Below are 22180 nucleotides of genomic sequence, written 5' to 3' on the forward strand. Positions count from 1 at the left end.
GGCTAGTAATTAACATTGTGATATTGTACTTTCCACTCAGCATAAAATAAACCATTTTGTTTGAATGTTATTTGCATGGTGGTGCAGTGGTTTGTGCTGTTACCTCACACTTTTGGGATCTGGGTTCAATTCTCCACCAGGGTTCAATGTGCGTGTAATTTGCAGGTTTTCCCCCATTTCATCTTGGGGTTTCCTCTGGGTGCTCTACTTCCCCCCTCCTCCACCCGAAAACATACTGAGGTTAATTGGAGTTACCAAATTGCCTGTAGGTGTTCATGTGTGCGTGAGTGTGCCCTGTGATAGGTTGGCGCCCCATCCTGGGTTATTTCCTGCCTTGTACCCATAGCCTCCAGAATAGGCTCTGGACCCCCTGTGACCCTGAATAGGACAGGCAGTTACAGAAAATGAATGAATGTTCCTGTCATGCCCTGTCCGTCAGACCTTCCTGTTTCCTCTCTAACATGCCACACCTGTTTTCATTGTCCTACCCCCTGTTCCTTACCCTTGTGTGAATCACTTCCAGCTGCCTCTTGTTCACTCCTTCATTAGTTATGTGTTTAAATGCTCCCCAGTGCTGTGTTCCCAAGTCTATTTCTTCTTCAGTTTCATAAAACCCCTTTTATTTCACCACCCCACCTTCTCCCAAGTCCTACATCCTTCATCCCTCATCCCATGACAGTTGTTTTGAACCTCTGAGGCATATCCTGTTACTTTTTTTATGGTAAGAGGAACAGAATGATCCATTTTACACTTTCATGTATTGGTATGATCATGACATTATACAATATATAATAGTCAGGTTTATTCTGAGCAGTGCAGAAGTCATGAAGTCTTTGAACACATTTTTCCACCAATCATTACGTAAGTAAATCCTAACATAGTTGTCAGTGGTAGACACAGATATGACCTAAGGAAGTTTCAGCTTATTTGGTGATGCAATTGAGGTTTCAGCCATCGGAGTGAGACTGGGATTTGTGTTTCACCATTGATTGCTCCTAGTAGAGTTGGCACATTAGTGTGTCAGAAGTTTGTATGTGTAGGATTCTTTTCTTGGTGTTACTCATATTCGGAAGCTTTTTTTTTCCAAAAACTACAGTTATTTTGCTGCACAAGAGTTTTCCGAGAAGGGCTGGAATAAGAGCAACCCTTCTGGATAGTTACTGATGTGGCTATATGGCTTGCATTAGTGAGTCACATCGAGCAAAATGTGTCACACTTCTGCAGCTTTTACCACGTATAGTTATATATAGGGAAAATAACACAAATCACACACCATTACCCTCCTAAGCTGAGAGTTGTTAGGTGGAGAACCGCCAGAGCACCAGTCTTAGCAGGCAGCATATTGGTTAAAGACATAATCTTCCAACCTGAATATTGCCTCTTCATATTCCAGGATGGGACCTTGTCGTCTAAACCCTAAGTGACATTTCTTAACATACAATCAACTGGTAAAACATCCATCCATCCATTTTCCAAACCGCTTATCCTACTGGGTTGCGGGGGGTCCGGAGCCTATCCTGGAAGCAATGGGCACGGAACAGCCCAGGATGGGGGGCCAGCCCATCGCAGGGCACACTCACACACCATTCACTCACACACGCACGCACACCTACAGGCAATTTAGTAACTCCAATTAGCCTCAGCATGTTTTTGGACTGTGGGGGGAAACCCCACAATGACATGGGGAGAACATGCAAACTCCACACAGATGTGACCCAGACGGAGACTCGAACCCGGGTCCCAGAGGTGTGAGGCGACAGTGCTAACCACTGCACCACCATGCCGCCCCCGCTGGTAAAACATCCAGCTGTGAAATTTACTCTATTTGGATAAAGAAGAGCCACAATTGAAACAAATACATGTAAAATAAACAGCCACCAAATTAACTGTAAACTCTGCTGTCCTCATATCGAGTCATACAATGTAATCAGATTCGTATGAACAAATGTCAGTACACATCAAAGTTAAAAAACGTGTCTTAAAGATATTTTTAAGAGGATTCTGTGCATGTAATACTTTGTTACTTTTATAAATGAAATAGGGACAGCCCATAAATGTGAATAACACACATAAATTGAAATCAGTAACTGAATTACCATTGTTTTTGAATGGCACCAATTTTGGGTTAAAAGTAATAGAAATCACTTGTGACCATTTCAGTTTGTGTCTTCCATATTTGTTTGTTTAAACTGCTTACAAATACAGCCATTAGTGAGTCACACAGCAACATCATTCTTACTTGCACGAATCCACTTATCTTGGAATCTTCCTAATTGAGCCTACCCTTTGAATTGTGAGCCGGAAGAATGACTCAAGAAATACTCACTTATTTGCGTTGCTTGTAAGCCAGGAAGATGACGTATAGACGGTAAAAATTCAGTATCACGACTAAGAAGTTCTTAATGGTATAAAAGAGCATTTGGAGAGCAATGTTGAAGTGGACCATTACTACAATTCGGACCAATAGGAAGGGGCCGTCCTGAATGAGGAGACTTTCCACGATATTCCATAGTGCAGTCTGGTGCCTCCTGAGGAATGAGACATTCTCAGACGCCTCTTCAGTCTTTGGGTTTACCACTAAACACCAAGCAAATGGAAAGCAATTGAGAAGTATTTCTTTAACAACTAGCAATGCAATTTCAGCAGCAGGCAGTCATGCATCAAGCAGAATTACCAGCTCTGCTATAAAGGATAAATTTTAAGGGGACGCTTAATCCAGGACACACATGACATAGTGACATATGACAATTTCTTTCACAACTGTAACCTAGAACTAGATCAAGTATGAACACATTTATTATATAACCATTGTCTTCACACCTTATCGCTTTATGTGCTTGGCAATCTGAAACACATAACGTCATGGTGATAACAGAGTATATATGGACATAGCCATATGCTTCAAGCTCTTTCATAGCTCTATATGAAAATGCACCAAAATCACAACCCAAGAATAAGGGGTTTGGCCTACTGGGTACTGAGCGGAACATCTGGAATCTGTATTTGGAGCAGAGTTTAATTCTGGGTGAGTAATGCATGTAATTCATTTCTGGGTAATTCATTTCAATGTAACACCAACATGCGCCCATTGCAAACAAATGCTAACAGACGTGCAAGAACGAACACAGAAGTAGGTCCCTTACGAAGAATGTGATAGTGGAAGGGGCAGTGGTCAGCTGGCGTGTGAAGGCCCACCTGAGAGATGGATCGGGAACTGCAGCATGCTCCACGTCCAGATGCCGAGAATGATGTACACAAGCTGAGGTTTATTCTCCCTGTCAAGAGACTCAGGCAGTGTTAATACACACATATTTGAAAAACAGTAGATGGAGGAGAATAATGCATCTGATGTGTGTGATAAGAAGACATTTTGTTTTATACAGGCAAGAAAACATTTTTATTTCCCAAAACCAGTATATAATAATGATGTGGGTTTGGCATTAAATGTGTGGGAAGTACAGTGGTTTTGGCAGAGTAATATCATCTAGCTGCAGATATTCTGTTCATAAGAATGTTGGCAGCTTGTTGGAAGGTTTCCAATTGTATATTCCCATTGCATTGTAGCATTAACATTACAAGATATTTATATTTACGCTAAATCCTTCACATATTTCAACAGTTTTTTTTTTCTCACAGACTAATGGGATATGTCCGGGCCATCAGTGGCGACCAAGGAAGCTCACGTGACATCAGAAATGGTCTCGCTGGTAAACTCCAGGATGTCAGTGGCCGTGCCCATGAAAATGAGCAGGAGCTGGGAAAGCTCGTCCTTGGTGACCTTCACCCCGATGGGCATCAGGTGCTTTCCGACGATCAACAGGATGATCACGATTTGGTGCAGTGCCAGGATCCAGTCTTTGGGGCACACAGCGTTCAGTGCTTCCTGACAGTGTTAATGGGAATCCAAACAAGTATCACTCTGGAGGTCCAGTGATGGCCTTTCTGTAGGCCAGCAAAATAAATAAGAATTTCCTAAGTAGTTGTTTATTGCATATCTCTAGACCTTTGCCCCAGAAAAGTGATAATTTTGTGAATGTGCTGCCCAAATGAAAAACGTCAGCATGACAGGTTTGCATTATTTTTCTGAAAATATTGCAAATGTTTTATTGAAGTTTTCAGACTGTTACATAGATGTTTTGTTACTATTTCCGACAGTTAATTAAGAGATGCTGAGACGTTTGACAAAACAGGAAACTGGTGTAACTGGAAAAAAAACCTGCATAAATTTTGGGGGCACGAGTAACTTAGTTACTTACTTGCTACTCAAGAACAAATCATGTACTAATATGGAATCTATGAACCATCATGACTGATTAATGATGAATGAACATGGGATGAGTCCATAACTAACTACTCAATGGTTAATTAATACATTAAGTAAGAGTTTACTACTACATTTTTTGTGTCCCCACAAATAAAGTGCTACTCAAAAATGTATATAACTAAAAAAATAAAATGGAAAGAAAGAAAGAAAGAAAGAAAGAAAGAAAGAAAGAAAGAAAAAACGAACTTACAGTGGTGCTGTTAACACGTGTAGCATTGTGGAAAAGATTTCCAAAGTTACTTACAAATCATGTACTAATATGGAATCTATGAACCATCATGACTGAGTATATAACTAATTACCCAGATAGCATCATGTTATTGTTTCAACGCTGAGTAACAAGTATAGTTAAATGTGTTGAATTGTGGTCAGTGTTAAATTATCAACGTTGAATTGGAATTGATTTTTGAACAGATTTGCAATATTCAAAAATTGATGGTGCCAAAACTTTGATTCATTGTTGATATAAAGTGACTTTTTTTTCAACATTGGAAATAAAATGCTGAGTCAACATCGATATTACTGAAAATATTGAACATTGAATCAATATAAGCCTGGGGATAATCAATCTACATTGATATATGATGAGTTTTTCAACATTGAGTCAATTTGTGCTCGGGGATGATCAATCAACGTTGATTCATCGTGAGTTACTCAACATTGAATCAATTTATGCTGGCGGGTGATCAATCAACATTGATTTATGGTAGGTTCTTCAACATTGAATCAATTTATGCTCAGTGGTGAAATCAATATTGATATAGGCATTTGTCTTTTTAGTGTGTATTAATTATGATAATATACAAACTACAATTTCACCGTTTTTTATTAAGAATATTACCTCAATGCAGACGATACGCGTTGTTTAATTCAGAGAAACCGAAGTAAAATATACAGGCGTGAGGCGGACGCGTTCTCACGCATGCGCAGTTCATCTGGTGGGCTTCTGGTTTAAACTGTGCCAGGAAAAGAAGCAGCACGTGAGAGAGCTCGTCAGACAATTATATGTGACTGTATTCTACTTTTTAAAATGATAAAAGGGTTCCCACATGTGTCATGAATGTTTTATGTCATAAATGGATGTTTGTAGGTATATATCGCAGCCCCATTTAAAAGTTTGTTCTTTACATAAATTGTGTTTTTTAATGACGAATTGCGCTGAGGTCTTAGCAATGGTAGTAGATGTTGGCTTACGTCGGCATTAGGGCTAAGCAATTAAATATGGATTTTTTTTTATCTCAGTGTTTTAAGTAGATTATGTATTTGCTTATGCTCTTTTATTTCTCATTAGGTATTGTCCACACTGTTTCCATAAGGTTGGCTTATAGTGTACCTGCCAATATGATAGCTTTCTGTCGCATTTCCTAGCATGGGTGCTAATGCTGCCTTCACGCGCCATTTCGATAAGTTCCCGAGTTGAAATATCATTCGATAGCTCAGGCTCCGTCACGGAAGATGTGTAATTATTTTTAACGGTTCGACTCCTGTAAGAAGTTGCTTGTGTGCAGTATTTTTATTTATAATCTACCTACGCCCAGCATGTTTTAGAACAATTTTACCCAGAGCAGCTATTATTTGCTAGCGCGGTGCTGTGGTAACTGACACGAATTGTGGTCCCGCTATTTTTCATTAAGCTCCACTGCTAAATTACTTGATCAGAAGACACTCGTTCCGATTTGGCAAGTATTATTTTCGGGGAAGCATAGCAAGACAGTATGAGACAAGGGTTTTTCTAGTTGCATTCTACAAATGCAGTACTACAGACTTATTAGTTTAAACTTCAGAAATACTTTTTACACTTGCTTAAAAATCTTGCATGTTTAAAAGATTTGCATTTTATTGTTTTTCTATTTGTAGAGATTAGAGAATTACTGCACTTCCACTGTAAGATTTCACAGCTCTTTCAAAATGTCAGTGTTTTTATTTACATTTTACATGCCATCCCAACAGTTTTGGAAATTGGATTTGTGTTAAAATCCCTTTTAAAATCAATTGCTTAATTATAATAATTTTAATTTGTATTTACAGTGATTTTGTCCTCTAAATACAAATTGAAAGGGAGATGCTAATCCATTTTAGTAACAGTAGATCAAACAATTCAGCTATGTACTGTTGATCAATTATCTGTAAATCTTTAGCTTTGTTAAATCTTTAATGACAGCTTATTTTCTCTTCAATATCAGAAGCTCTACGGCACCACTACAAGGAAGTGACCCATCATATCTTCAGTGATGCTCTGAAGAAATGGCTACGATATGCACCAGAACGTCAGGGAGGTGCAAAGAGAAAATGGACAGAAGTGGGTGTGGGCAGGTTGGGGGGGTCAGTTAGGACTTCAATGTTTTTCTGATTGTTATCAAATTACTACCATTGTGCTATTTTTGTGTGAATATATATATATAATGTGTTATGAATGATAAATTGTTTTCATTTTGAATATTTGTACATGTTGTTTTTTATTAAGCTTTAGAAAGCCCTGCTGGATATAACAATTTAAACATTAATTCACTTATAAAACAATAATAACCCAATATTGATTCAACATACACTAATTCAACATTAAATCAATGGAGAAAGAAGTTGCCAAACAAGTGTTGAAACAACGTTGAAGCCTAATCATAAATGGTTAATTTTTTCAATTTTGGATAGATGGCCTTTTCAACGAGCAAGATCAATGCTAAATCAACATTGAAGATCAACGTTGTTTCAACCTCTTTGTCTGATATGGAATCAATGTCATTACAACATATGTGTGCTATCTGGGACATAATTTCAACATTAATTCACTTGTAAAACAACAATAACCCAATATTGATTCAACATGCACTAATTCAACATTAAATCAATGGAGAAAGAAGTTGCTAAACAAGTGGTGAAACAACGTTGAATCCTAATCATAAATGGTTTATTTTTCAATTTTGGATAGATGGCCTTTTCATCTAGTAAGATAAATGTTCAGATCAACATTGAAGATCAACGTTATTTCAACCTCTTTGATATGAAGTCTATGTTGTTTCAATATAGGTGTGCTGTCTGGGTACTCTCTGGTTAATTAATACATTAAGTAACTTTACTACTACATTTTTTTGTGTCCCCACAAAGTACTACCCAAAAATATATATAATATGACCAATTTAGAGAACTAAAATATTAAAATGGAAAGAAAGAAAACGAACTTACAGTGATGCTGTTAACACGTGTAGCATTGTGGGAAAGATTGTCCAGCTTTTTGCACTAAAATGACATTGCATTCATATGAGCTACATAAGCACAATGACGTAACAAAAATGTACAGGTTTTGCGCCTGTGTTAATGCAACTGGTGGTTAATTAAAGTTGCACAGCTATACACATTTGGTTGCTTCGATCAAAATATGTTGAGGAATATTCTCAGAAATTAAAGGAAATGCAAAAACTTTTCAGATGTAAAGTTGTCTTAGTTCAAATCCTGAATTACCTGATGTGCATTTGATTTGTCACTATAATGGTGTATTTCCAAAATCCACATAGACGGTATGATGCAGATGAGAAACAGCAAGATAGCTGGCGAGAACCTATTGGGTAAAACAATCAATCTGTATATGTTCACATGAGTTGTAACTACTGTACGTTTGATAAAAAAAAAAATAAACACCCATAATGAGAGAAAACAGCAACACTGTTTTCGAGTTATCGGCTAACTCGGAGCACATAATTCAAGCCTAATTATCATCATCATATTTCTCGGTGTAAGAAACTGCTGAGTTTATATATGCAACAACGCAAAACCCGGCAGAATATCATCTTTGAAAACTATGGTCGTAACTTAACGTAAAAGAAAAGTCGCCTTACCACGTATAATCCATTCCCGTTCTTCTCTTCAAAGTTACAATGATTTCTAAAATAAGTGGCAAGCAGAGAATGATCAGTAACCAATACTGGTCACTTTGTTTAACCAATGTAACTCTCCATACTGCGATAAGTGAAATGAGAATGAATAGTGATCTAATAATAACTGCACATAGAAACTTAAGTACTGCCATTTTTAATGTAATGTGTTTAATAAACCAGTATACAATGGCTTCAAAATTGTTCTTAAATGGGCTGTATTTGTATACTTTAAGCCTGACGTAAGAGCTGTCTGCCCCACCCCCTCATTACAGCCGCTGATAAGGCATTAGGTTCTTCTATGATTGTTATTATCCATTCTCAGCAAATGTCAACTACACGAACTTGGGGTGGTATTATCTAAGCAAGGAGAGGAACCATACATACATACATATTTACAAATACTGAAATTCAGTTAATGCATAATTCCCTAGGCATCCGGACTGTTTGCTTTGGTTTATTGAAACAGGTAGGCTAAGTAAACAGGGCTGCAATACTTTCGGTGTTCACAGTCTAATTCATCCATTCAAAAAGTGTTTAATTGAAATAGTCAAGCGCGTACTGTTGCACCTTCCCTAGTGCTGTAAAAGTCATGATACTGTTTAGATTAAGTTCTTTTTCGTTTGCGCTTCTTTAGTTTCTGACATGAAAAAAATGTTTGTTTACATGGTGACGTGACCATCGTGAATTTGGATCAGACTGCTTTAATCCATAAACAATTTACAAAGTTCTCAATCGCAGCTTTTACAGAAACTCTGAAGTACCCCGCAGTCAGGGGTGGTTCGATCTCGAGGGAGGCGTGGTCTACGCGATGTACCTGGCCAATAACAGATAGCATGCACAGCTTTATAACTCAACCCACCTACAGGCAGACCAAATACTTGGCGTCTCCTGACTTCTTTAATTGAACAGACACATCTGAATGCAAAACAATCCGTTCTCCAATTTCCCTTTGTGATTGGTCTAGTAAAATTGAAATTGAAAACTACCGTTTTATTATTTATTTCGTTGATAGAGCAGGCCCACACAGGCTCTGTATCAGGATAAAAACTTATATAAAAAAAAGCTCTTCGGTTTTACGGTTGTCTGTATCCCACCGACTGTGTAGACCTTGGATAGCGCTAAAAATGCCAGTTCTGTTTTGACAAGTGTGACCTGCGTTTTTATAAAACCCATGAACATAAATATCAGCCTCATGCGGATAGTATATCCACAGACATTTGTATAATTTTTAGTCATGTTCAAATACTGTCCATGTTTCTTTTTGATCGAAGCAACCGAAAGTAATTCTTGGAGAAGAAAAATTGTCCTGTTTGAGAAAATTGCATTTCTTCGTTGAACTTGAGGGCAAAGCGTAATTTAGATGGTCGCAAAAAACGTCAATATGTCTGCGCTATATTGACATCAAACGCCTTTACCCCACTTTTGTTCAATCAAACAGAAAATTATACATTATTACTAATATTGGTAAAAATATAATGTTATATACTACAGAAACACGCTAGGGAAACATGTAGGCCTTAGTGTGGAATGCAGCGTTTCTTACAGACATGGCAGATTTAACATCTAAGTAGATGTTAAAACATAGCAAGAACCAAAAATAGTTTCACAGGCTTAGTGCTCCAAAAAGAGATATTTCCTCTTAAGCAAGTCAATATGTCTTCAATAAAAAAAATTGATCCAGTGGATACTGCCGTTCATATTGATCCCCGCATTAATATACTTGGGACAGATGTAGTTTTTCCTGAGCCAGTGGGATTTGGTTGTAGGCTTAATGATTAATCCATATTTCTTCCTTATCTGATTTAAAAATTCTGCAATAATAACAATGTATTGCTTTGTTTGATGTAACTATCTTTATTAAAATACAAACGCCATAAAATCATAATAGAGCAGTCACCCTTTCTGATTATGCTTGCATTCTTGGTTGGTTAGACTTTCCCACAGGCTTACACCCTTTATATCTACTCAAAACAAGATCTGCTATGATCAGTTTGCTGGCCAAATGGGGACAAGACACACGATAGAGGGTCAGACAGTTACCAATCCTGACAAGACTGTAAAAATATACCGTCTGCAATGGTAATCTAATTATATCACACTATTTTCAAGCACTGCATATGAGCATTGTAAATGAGAACTGCACATACGCATTTAACACAACATTAACTCCTTTGTGTTAATTCTGCAGTTGTACCTGCAATTGTACTGTATCTTATAAGTGAACTTAGCAGATCACAAGGAAATGAGTCTGTGAATAGTCTGTAACTGAGTAGCCTAGTTATTAGCAACTCTAGTCCAGTTACTTTTTATAATCTGCACAGCCCTTGGGCATATACCTTTGTTGTTAGTCCTTTGGTGGAAATAAGTTGAAACAAGATTTTAAGACATACATCCCATTTATTTATTTATTTTTTTATAATTTCTCACTGAGGGCCACTGGAAAAGGTGGGACTGGCTCTGCTAGTTCTAAAGACTAAATCTACTGAGATTTCATGCAGGCAATGTATCCCTGTGGGAAGAGGAAGGAGAGAGAAAAAACACAGCAAACAAAAAAAGCAACATCTGACAGTTTCGGGCATATAGGTGGGGGGACAGATTGTCCTAAGGGACTGGCCGTCTAATTTGTCACCAAAACGTCCATGTGGAATGCAACGTGACTGATCCTAACTTTTCAGTATATGCATTTTTATGCAGTTTTTACTATCTGGATGACCATTCAGTGCATTATATTGCAACGTAATTAAATGATAACAGTTTTACTTAAAACTACACCTAACCCTAACCCTTTGAAAAGTCCCCATAGCAATAATGTTTTCTAGGGAAAACACTGGTAGTCATATTCAGTTGTGAATTTCATCCAAAGAGTTAGCAAATAATAAACATAATTTCATATAATTTAACAATTTAATGGAAAATGAATGAAAACCAGGAAGTTAATTTGAACAATTTGCCCCCTGCAATATATGGAATGCTGCCAAAAGGTATAACCAGAGGTAGCAGAGTCAACAATTGTTCTATTAGTTATGGCTAGTAATTAACATTGTGATATTGTAATTTCCACTCAGCATAAAATAAACCATTTTGTTTTAACTTCATTTGCATGGTGGTGCAGTGGTTTGCACTGTTACCTCACACTTCTTGGATCCGGGTTCAAGTCTCCATCAGAATTCAATGTGCGTGTAATTTGCAGGTTTTCCCCCATTTCATCTTGGGGTTTCCTCTGGGTGCTCTACTTCCCCCCTCCTCCACCCGAAAACATACTGAGGTTAATTGGAGTTACCAAATTGCCTGTAGGTGTTCATGTGTGCGTGAATGGTGTACAAAAGCCCCCCCGGCTGTTAAGGGTTTGGAGAACGAAATTCTTATTTAGTTGATTTTTATTAATCTAGCAATAACATTAATGGGAGTAGCCATTAGTTTATTGTTTCCATGGTAGTACGTGGGCACGTGTGGTGCGAAATTAGTTGGTATAATAGACACATGGTGGAACCATCCATCCATCCATCTCCTACTTCTTTTCCAGTTCGAGTTGTGGGAGCAGCACTCTAAGCAGGGAAACCCAGACTTCCCTCTCCCCAGCCACTTCGTCCAGCTCATCTGGGGGAATCCTGAGGGATTCCCAGGCCAGCTGAGAGACATAGTCTCTCCAACATGTCCTGGGTCTTCCCTGGGGCCTCCTCCCAGTGGGACATACCCGGAAAACCTCACCAGGGAGGCATCCTGACCAGATGCCCCAGCCACCTCATCTGGCTCCTCTCAATGCGGAGGAGCAGCGGCTCTACTCTGAGTCCCTCCCGAATGACTGAGCTCCTCACCCTGTCTCTAAGGGAGAGCCCAGCCACCCTGCGGAGGAGCAGCGGCTCTACTCTGAGTCCCTCCCGAATGACTGAGCTCCTCACCCTCTCTCTAAGGGAGATCCCAGCCACCCTGGGTAGAAAACTCATTTCGGCTGCTTGCACTCATGATCTCGTTCTTTTGGACACTACCCACAGCTTATGACCATAGGTGAGGGTAGGAACGTAGATCGACTAGTAAATCGAGAACTTTGCCTTTTGGCTCAGCTCTCTCTTCACCATGACAGACCGATGCAGCGCCCGCATCACTGCTGACGCCGCACCGATCCGCCTGTCGATCTCCCGCTCCATCCTTCCCTCACTCACTCGTGAACAAGACCCTGAGATTCTTAAGCTCCTCCACTTGGGGAAGGACTTCCTCCCCGACCTGGAGAGAGCACTCCACCCTTTTCCGGCTGAGGATCATGGTCTCAGATTTGGAAGTTCTGATTTTCATCCCAGCCGCTTCACATTCTGCTGCTAACTGCTCCAGTGAGAGCCGAAGGTCACGGTCCGATGAAGCCCACAGAACCATATCATCTGCAAAAATCAGAAACCTAATCCTAAGGTCACCAAACCTGACACCCTCAACGCCCTGGCTGCGCCTAGAAATACTGTCCATAAAAGTTATGAACAGAATCGGTGACAAGGGCAGCCCTGGCGGAGTCCAAACCTCGCTGTGAAACGAGTCCGACTTATTGCCGCCCATGCGAACCAGGCTCTGACACCAGTCATACACGACACCCCATACTCCCAGACCACTCCCCACAGGACTCCTCGAGGAACACAGTCGAATGCCTTCTCCAAGTCCACAAAGCACATGTAGACTGGTTGGGCAAACTCCCATGCACCCTCCAGGACCCTGCTGAGAGTATAGAGGTGATCCACTGTTCCACGTCCAGGGTGAAAACCACACTGCTCCTCCTGAATCCGAGGTTCGACCAACATGTATCTACTGTACCTGAGAGTCCTCTGCTTTCAAATCATTACTTGTTAACATTTGAAATCCAGTATAGCTTCTCATCGACCACAGCTCCAAAGTACAGAATCAGACGTTCTATTGCCTCACTAACTACAACAACATTTATGAAACAACTTCCAACTTCAGCCTTACATCTGCAGCATCGTGTGTAAATGAACTTTAACAGGCAACTGCAAACATGGAAAAATCCCTTCGTAGCACACTAGATCTTGTAGCTCCACTTAGAAGATAAAGCATAGAGATATGAAACCTGTCCCCTGGTACTCTGATCATACACGTGAACTCAAACAAGCATCATGCAAGCTAGAGCGCAAATGGCGCTCAACTAACCTAGAAGTTTTCAAATCGGCCTGGAAAGAGAGCCTCTCTAAATACAGACAAGCACTAGTGACTGCTAGGTCTGTGCATCTCTCCACATTAATAGACGTGAACAAAACCAATCCTAAATTCCTATTTGAATCCGTAGCTAGGATAACACAGAATTCTTCATTAAACTCACAAGTCCCGCAAGCTCGTAAGAGTAATCACTTTATTACATTTTTTAATGGTAAAATAACTAAGATTAGACAGACCACCCAGTGTACGTCCTACTTATGGCTACCAGCCTCCGGCTAGTCTTATGCCTACCAATAATGAGACCTTTGAATCTGTCTTTACTATAAAACACTCAGAACTTTTGAGCTTAGTTTCCTCCTGTAAATCTTCTACTAGCCCCATAGACCCAATTCCTACAAAATTCTTCAAGGAAATTGTACTACAGATTAGCACTACCCCGTTAAATGTGTTAAACTCATCTCTTAGGTCTGGACCTGTCCTAAAGAAACCAAATCTTGAACCTAGTGTTTTAGGAAATTATAGACCTATCTCAAATCTTCTGTTCATTTCAAAGATCATGGAAAAGGTTGCAGTTCACCAGCTGTCTTCTTTCCTACAGAAAAGTAATACTAATGAATTATATCAGTCTGGCTTTACACCAAACCATAGCACAGAAACCACTCTAGTCAGAGTTATGAATTATTTGCTTATGACTTCTGACCGTGGCTGTATATCTCTGTTGGTATTGCTAGATTTAACTGCAGCATTCGATACTGTGGACCATAATATCCTGTTGGACCAGCTAGAATGTGTGGTTGGCATTAAGGGAACAGCTCTCTCCCTTGGTTCCGCTCCTATTTAACTGATCGCTATCAATGAATCTTGCAAGGCCACCAAAGTCAAATATGGTGTCCCACAGGGATCAGTACTGGTCCCGCTACTGTTTACCCTATACATGCTACCTCTTGGTAACAGTATTAGGAATCATGGTGTTGGGTTTCATTGTTATGCAGATGGTACACAGTACATATCTGTTAACCCTGATGATGCATCACTGCTATCTCGGTTAGAAGACTGTCTATTAGAAATCCGGTGCTGGATGGCAAAAAAAATCCTTATGTTAAACACAGAAAAAACAGAAGCACTGATAATTGGTCCCAAGGCTGCAAGAAATAAGCTTCACCACCTCGTCATTGGTGGTCTTCCTACACAACCTAACATGGTGGTTAGAAATCTTGGTCTTCTGCTTGATTCAGGTTTATGTTTTGATGCCCACATAAGGTGTATTACTAGAACTGCGTTTTATCATCTATGGAACATAGTCAAGCTTCAGAAGATGCTCTCCCTTCATGATGCAGAAAAATTCATACATGCCTTTGTAACTTCCAGACTGGAATCCTGTAATGGAGGAAATCTGTTAGTACCTAGAGTAGAAAGAGCTACAGCAGGCTGCAAACCTTTCTCCTATAGAGCTCCTCAGCTGTGGAATGGTCTTCCACCGGATTTTCTGGATTCAGGCTCACTCTCAATATTCAAGTCTATAGACTAAAAACACACCTGTTTAGTTTAGCTTATAGGGGCACCAGTTCTAGCTCTAGCTAACTGCTCACTCCCAGTTAGATCTATAGTGTGAGGTGTAGAGCTGGGTGGGGATCGGTTCCATTGGCTTTGGATAAACTGAATAGTCGGTACTGTCACTTTAGCTTCATAATCCCTTGTGGAATTGGAGTGCTGACATTTCAGGGACTCCCCACGACTGCATTCCCACTTGCCTCTCCCTCCTACTTATGCTGCCATAGCCATATCTGCCGGAGCTTACACACTGCACTTCATATTGCATTCACCTAACTGTTAGCACTGCCTATAGTCTATTTTATTTCCCCTACTCCTCCTGGAGTGTGCTGCCTGGAGACCTCAATTTATCAAGATATCCTGCACACCCTGCTACATGTGACGTTGCCACTGCCAGTGACATCCCTGCATCCAGCTCGCCGTTCTGCCTGTCGTCCTCCAAGTATGACCCACTGCCATACTACTGGTTGCCTGGCGATTGGAAGGAGAGTTGGCACCGGCTTGTCATCACCTCCCTGCTCCCTGGTTGTGATTCAAATCTTGTGATTTAGACAGTGTAACTTGGCACTTAACCATCTCTCCTATTTGACTCTCCCTGCCGGCCCCTGGAGGATGGGCTCCCCCTTTGAGTCTGGTCCCTCCCAAGGTTTCTTCCTTCTTGGGAGTTTTTCCTTGCCACTGTCGCCTCTGGCTTACTCACTGGGGGCTTTGGGTGAGGATGCTGTAAAGCGCTTTGAGACAATGTAATGTTGTGGTAATGCACTATACAAAAATAAATATATTTATTATTTTTTATTATTATTTTATTTAACTGCAGGGCTGACTGCGAGTGCCAGTCCATTCTGTTTTGTGTGCGTAAATGACCAAAGGCAAGACAAATATTAGGTGGTTATCTTTATGTTTGCGCCTTCATTATACAAGTGGTTATCTTTATCATTTTTATGCAATCCTTCTGTTAAAATTATCAGTAAAGTAATTAGCAAATGCGCCATTCGCCCCTTTCGTGTTGCGATGTATAGTTGTATGTCAAACGTAAGTTTCATGCATATAATCTCTGTTAATGTTAAAATAGGGAGAGATTATAATTGTATAATGCGGGGCATATTATACAGTGTACTGCTGTGTTTGCATAATTAACTTTAGCACGCGGATTCGATTGTACGCAGACAGAGAGATCGCTGTGTTTCATTCATGGCTGTAAGCTGACATTGTTATTGGTAGTTTGCTGAGTGTACACTTACCATACTTTACTTCTTTTAGACCGCACACCCAAGCATCCACCTCGCACCCAAGCACTTATATCAGCACCTGTGCTAAGAGAGACCTGGAGAAGGGATGTTGCACCTGAATTAAATAATAAAGATTCATCGGGATCCAGGGCCTAAAGCGGTGTTCTGGTCGACACTGCGGGATAGACATAACTGGAATCAGACCCAGCGACTCGGGGAGTGGTCCACTCCTCCACTAAAGATGGTGTGTGAGTCTGCCCTGTGATAGGTTGGCGCCCTATCTTGGGTTATTCCCTGCCTTGCACCCATAACCTCCAGAATAAGCTCTGGACCCCCTGTGACCCTGAATAGAAGCAGTTACACAAAATGAATGGATGTTCCTGTTATGCCCTGTCCGTCAGACCTTCCTGTTTCCTCTCTTACATGCCACACCTGTTTTCATTGTCCTACCCCCTGTTTCTTACCCTTGTGTGAATCGCTTCCAGCTGCCTCTTGTTCACTCCTTCATTAGTTATGCATTTAAATGCTCCCCAGTGCTGTATTCCCCACTGACATCAAACCTTCATGTTGCCTGTGCCTTCCCATGATCTCACCCTCCTGTAGTGATCCCAGTGATCCTGTTTGTTTCTACTATTTGTTCTACAGTTTCATAAAACCCCTTTTATTTCACCACCCCACCTTCTCCCAAGTCCTTCATCTGTCATCCCTCATCCAATGACAGTTATTTTGAACCTCTGAGGCAACTCCTGTTACTTTTTTTATGGTAAGAGGAACAAAATTATCCATTTTACACATTCATTTATTGGTATGATCATGGCGTTATGCAATATATAATAGTCAGGTTTATTCTGAGCAGTGCAGAAGTCATGAAGTCTTTGAACACATTTTTCCACCAATCATTACGTAAGTAAATCCTAACATAGTTGTCAGTGGTAGACACAGATACGACCTAAGGAAGTTTCAGCTTTTTTGGTGAAGCAATTGAGGTTTCAGCCATCGGAGTGAGACTGGGATTTGTGTTTCACCATTGATTGCTCCTAGTAGAGTTGGCACATTAGTGTGTCAGAAGTTTGTATGTGTAGGATTCTTTTCTTGGTGTTACTCATATTTGGAAGCTATTTTTTTCCAAAAACTACAGTTGTTTTGCCGCACAAGAGTTTTCTGAGAAGGGCTGGAATAAGAACAACCCTTCTTGATAGTTACTGATGTGGCTATATGGCTTGCATTAGTGAGTCACATCGAGCAAAATGTGTCACACTTCTGCAGCTTTTACCACGTATAGTTATATATAGGGAAAATAACACAAATCACACACCATTACCCTCCTAAGCTAGAGTTGTTAGGTGGAGAACCGCCAGAGCACCAGTCTTAGCAGGCAGCATATTGGTTAAAGACATAATCTTCCAACCTGAATATTGCCTCTTCATATTCCAGGATGGGGCCTTGTCGTTTAAACCCTAAGTGACATTTCTTAACAAACAATCAACTGGTAAAACATCCAGCTGTGAAATTTGCTCTATTTGGATAAAGAAGAGCCACAATTTAAACAAACACATGTAAAATAAACAGCCACCAAATTAACTGTAAACTCTGCTCTCCTCATATCGAGTCATACAATGTAATCAGAATCGAATGAACAAATGTCAGTACACGTCAAAATTAAGAAACGTGTCTTAAAGTCACAGATATTTTAAAGAAGATTCTGTGCATGTAATACTTTGTTACTTGTTTAAATTAAATAGGAACTGTGCATAAATGGGAATAACTGATTTCAACGCATAAATTGAAATCAGTAACTGAATTACCATTGTTTTTGAATGGCACCAATTTTGGGTTAAAAGTAATAGAAATCATCCATCCATCCATCCATCCATCTTCCATATTTGTTTAAACTGCTTACAAATACAGCCATTAGTGAGTCACACAGCAACATCATTCTTGCTTGCACAAATCCACTTATCTTGGAATCTTCCTAATTGAGCCTACCCATTGAATTGTGAGCCGGAAGAATGACTCAAGAAATACTCACTTATTTGGGTTGTTTGTAAGTCAGGAAAATGACGTATAGACGGTAAAAATTCAGTGTCACTACCAAGAAGTTTTTGATGGTAAAAAAAATCAGCATTTGATGGATAATGTTGAAGTGTCCCATTACTACAATTCGGACCAATAGGAAGGGGCCGTCCTGAATGAGGAGACTTTCCACGATATTCCATAGATCAGTCTGGTGCCTCCTGAGGAATGAGACATTCTCAGACGCCTCTTCAGTCTTTGGGTTTACCACTAAACACCAAGCAAATGGAAAGCAATTGAGAAGTATTTCTTTAACAGATAGCAATGCAATTTCAGCAGCAGGCAGTCATGCATCAAGCAGGATTACCAGCTCTGCTATAAAGGATAAATAACATTTACAAACTTGCAAAAAAACTTGCAATTACTTTTTTTCATTGCACATCGTGGGGGGGACTCAACGGGGGGGCATTCAATCCAGGAGAATCAGTGCTTAGGCCACACATGACATATGACAATAGCTTTCGCAACTGCAGCCTAGAGCTAGATCAAGTATGAACACATTTATTATATAACCATTGTCTTCACACCTTATCTGTTTATGTGCTTAGCAATCTGAAACACATAACATCATGGTGATAACAGAGTATATATGGACATAGCCATATGCTTCAAGCTCTTTCATAGCTCTATATGAAAATGCACCAAAATCACAACCCAAGAATAAGGGGTTTGGCCTACTGGGTACTGAGCGGAACATCTGGAATCTGTATTTGGAGCAGAGTTTAATTCTGGGTGAGAAATGCATGTAATTCATCCATCCATCCGTTTTCCAAACCGCTTATCCTATTGGGTTGCGAGGGGTCCGGAGCCTATCCTGGAAGCAATGGGCACGAGGCAGGGAACAACCCAGGATGGGGGGCCAGCCCATTGCAGGGCACACTCACACACCTTTCAGACACACAGGCACTCCTGTGGGCAATTTAGGAACTCCAATTAGCCTCAGCATGTTTTTGGACTGTGGGGGGGAAACCGGAGTACCCGGAGGAAACCCCACGACGACATGGGGAGAACATGCAAACTCCGCACACATGTGACCCAGGCGGGGACTCGAACCCGGGTCCCAGAGGTATGAGGCAACAGTGCCAACCACTGCACCGCCATGCCGCCCCGCATGTAATTCATTTCAATCTAACACCAACATGCGCCCATTGCAGACAAATGCTAACAGACGTGCAAGAACGAACACAGAAGTAGGTCCCTTATGAAGAATGTGATAGTGGAAGGGGCAGTGGTCAGCTGGCGTGTGAAGGCCCACCTGAGAGATGGAGCGGGAACTGCAGCATGCTCCACGTCCAGATGCCGAGGATGATGTACACAAGCTGAGGATTATTCTCCCTGTCAAGAGACTCAGGCAGTGTTAATACACACATATTTGAAAAACAGTAGATGGAGGAGAATAATGCATCTGATGTGTGTGATAAGAAGACATTTTGTTTTATACAGGCAAGAAAACATTTTTATTTCCCAAAACCAGTATATAATAATGATGTGGGTTTGGCATTAAATGTGTGGGAAGTACAGTGGTTTTGGTAGAGTAATATCATCTAGTTGCAGATATTCTGTTCATAAGAATGTCGGCAGCTTGTTGGAAGGTTTCCAATTGTATATTCCCATTGCATTGTAGCATTAACATTACAAGATATTTATATTTACGCTAAATCCTTCACATATTTCAACTGTTTTTTTTTCTCACAGACTAATGGGACATGTCTGGGCCATCAGTGGCAAGCACGGAAGCTCACTTGACATCGGAGATGGTCTCGCTGGTAAATTCCAGGATGTCAGCAGCCGTGCCCACAAAAATGAGAAGGAGCTGGGAAAGCTCGTCCTTAGTGACGTCCACCCCGATGGGCATCAGCCACTTCCCAACGATCAACAGGATGAGTACGATTTGGTGCAGTGCCAGGATCCAGTCTTTGGGGCACACAGCGTTCAGTGCTTCCTGACAGTGTTAATGGGAATACAAACAAGTATCACTCTGGAGGTCCGGTGATGGCCTTTCTGTAGGCCAGCAAAATAAATAAGAATTTCCCAAGTAGCTGTTTATTGCATATCTCTAGACCTCTGCGCCAGAAAAGAGATCATTTTGTGAATTTTTGCCCAAATGAAAAACGTCAGCATGACAGGTTTGCATTATTTTTCTGAAAATATTGCAAATGTTTTATTGAAATTTGCAGACTGTTACATAGATGTTTTGTTACTACTTCCGACAGTTAATTAAGAGATGCTGAGATGTTTGACAAAACAGGAAACTGGTGTGACTGGAAAAAAAAACCTGCATACATTTTGGGGGCATGAGTAACTTAGCTACTTACGTGCTACTCAAGAACAAATCATGTACTAATATGGAATCTATGAACCATCATGACTGTTTAATGATGAATGAACATGGGATGAGTCCATAACTAACTACTCAATGGTTAATTAATACATTAAGTAAGAGTTTACTACTACATTTTTTGTGTCCCCACAAATAAAGTGCTACTCAAAAATGTATATAATATAACAAAAAAAATTAAATGGAAAGAAAGAAAGAAAGAAAGAAAGAAAGAAAGAAAGAAAGAAAAAGAAAACGAACTTACAGTGGTGCTGTTAACACGTGTAGCATTGTGGAAAAGATCGTCCAGCTTTTTGCACTAAAATGACATTGCAATCATATGAGCTACATAAGCACAATGACGTAACAAAAATGTATAGGTTTTGTGTTAATGCAACTGGTGGTTAATTAAAATTGCACAGCTATACACATTTGGTTGCTTAGATCAAAAGAAATGTTAAGGAATGTTCTCAGAAATGAAAGGAAATGCAAAAACTTTTCAGATGTAAACTGTCTTAGTTGAAGTCCTAAATTACCTGATGTGCATTTGATTTGTCACTATAATGGTGTATTTCCAAAATCCACATAGACGGTATGATGCAGATGAGAAACAGCAAGATAGCTGGCGAGAACCTATTGGGTAAAACAATCAATCTGTATATGTTCACATGAGTTGTAACTACTGTACGTTTGATAAAAAAAAATAAACACCCATAATGAGAGAAAACAGCAACACTGCTTATCGAGTTATCGGCTAACTCGGAGCACATAATTCAAGCCTAATTATCATCATCATCATATTTCTCGGTATAACAAACTGCTGAGTTTTTATATGGCACAACGCAAAACCTGGCAGAATATCATCTTTGAAAACTATGGTCGTAACTTAAAAAGAAAAGTCGCCTTACCACGTATAATCCATTCCCTTTCTTCTCTTCAAAGTTACAATCATTTCTAAAATAAGTGGCAAGTAGAGAATGATCAGTAACCAATACTGGTTACTATGTTTAACCAATGTAACCCTCCATACTGCGATAAGTGAAATGAGAATGAATAGTGATCTAGTAATAACTGCACATATAAACTTAAGTACTGCCATTTTTAATGTAACGTGTTTAATAAACCAGTGTACAATGGCTTCAAAATTGTTTCTTAAATGGGCTGTATTTGTATACTTTAAGCCTGACGTAAGAGCTGTCTGCCCCACCCCCTCATTACAGCCGCTGATAAGGCATTAGGTTCTTCTATGATTGTTCTTATCCATTCGCAGCAAATGTCAACTACACAAGCTTGGTGGTAATTATCTAAGCAAGGAGAGGAACCATTACGAATACATGTATGCATATTTACATTTACTGAAATTCAGTTAATTCATAATTGCCTAGGCATCCGGACTGTTTGCTTTGGTTTATTAAATCTGGTAGGCTAAGTAAACAGGGCTACAATACTTTCGGTGATCACAATCTGATTCATACATTCAAAAAGTGTATAATTGAGATAGTCAGTTATACTGTTAATTGTACTGTTGCACCTTCCCTAGTGCTTTAAAAGTCATAATAATGCTTAGATTAAGTTTTAACTTTTTCGTTTGTGCTTCTTTAGTTTCTGACATAAAAAATGCTTGTTTACATTGTGACGTAACCATCGTGAATTTGGGTGTTTGAAC

General features: G+C 39.9%; 1 protein-coding gene and 1 long non-coding RNA gene across 8 annotated transcripts; one reads left to right on the plus strand and one right to left on the minus strand.

The window, feature by feature from the left end:
* Positions 1–741: 741 nt before the first annotated feature.
* tmem26b (transmembrane protein 26b) lies at positions 742–21654 on the minus strand. Of its 6 annotated transcripts, XR_007384222.1 has the most exons (7): positions 21423–21654; positions 21051–21147; positions 20780–20833; positions 19940–20139; positions 19453–19532; positions 17074–18407; positions 742–907 (listed from the first exon to the last, which is right to left on the minus strand). XR_007384222.1 is itself a non-coding variant. In XM_048988005.1 (6 exons), the coding sequence occupies exons 1-6, from the start codon at positions 21611–21613 to the stop codon at positions 2327–2329; spliced, it is 873 nt and encodes a 290-aa protein (XP_048843962.1). In that variant the 5' UTR covers positions 21614–21654; the 3' UTR covers positions 742–2326. The 6 variants fall into 6 exon arrangements, 5 of the variants coding, with proteins under 5 accessions (XP_048843962.1, XP_048843960.1, XP_048843959.1 ...); XM_048988005.1 differs by lacking the exons at positions 17074–18407; positions 19453–19532; positions 19940–20139; positions 20780–20833 and adding exons at positions 3196–3275; positions 3684–3883; positions 7505–7558 and having other exon boundaries at positions 742–2577; XM_048988003.1 differs by lacking the exons at positions 17074–18407; positions 19453–19532; positions 19940–20139 and adding exons at positions 3196–3275; positions 3684–3883 and having other exon boundaries at positions 742–2577.
* On the plus strand, positions 5254–6761 carry LOC125715924 (uncharacterized). 2 transcript variants are annotated; one of them, XR_007384224.1, is made up of 2 exons: positions 5254–5304; positions 6508–6761. It is a non-coding gene; the product is annotated as an uncharacterized LOC125715924 (long non-coding RNA). The 2 variants fall into 2 exon arrangements; XR_007384223.1 differs by having other exon boundaries at positions 5288–5414.
* Positions 21655–22180: the final 526 nt, after the last annotated feature.

This window comes from Brienomyrus brachyistius, chromosome 20 (genome assembly GCF_023856365.1).
Source record: "Brienomyrus brachyistius isolate T26 chromosome 20, BBRACH_0.4, whole genome shotgun sequence".
Taxonomy (NCBI): Eukaryota; Metazoa; Chordata; class Actinopteri; order Osteoglossiformes; family Mormyridae; genus Brienomyrus; species Brienomyrus brachyistius.

Bases quoted from the DNA above. Each gene is read 5' to 3' on its own strand.
- tmem26b (XM_048988001.1), bottom strand. From the start codon at position 21,613: ATGGCAGTACTTAAGTTTATATGTGCAGTTATTACTAGATCACTATTC. The intron at 19,533-19,939 runs GTGAGCTTCCGT...GTCTCTTGACAG, and splicing joins GAGACCATCTCCGATGTCAA to GGAGAATAATCCTCAGCTTG. The intron at 18,408-19,452 runs GTGGGCCTTCAC...CTTGGTGTTTAG, and splicing joins GTTCCCGCTCCATCTCTCAG to TGGTAAACCCAAAGACTGAA.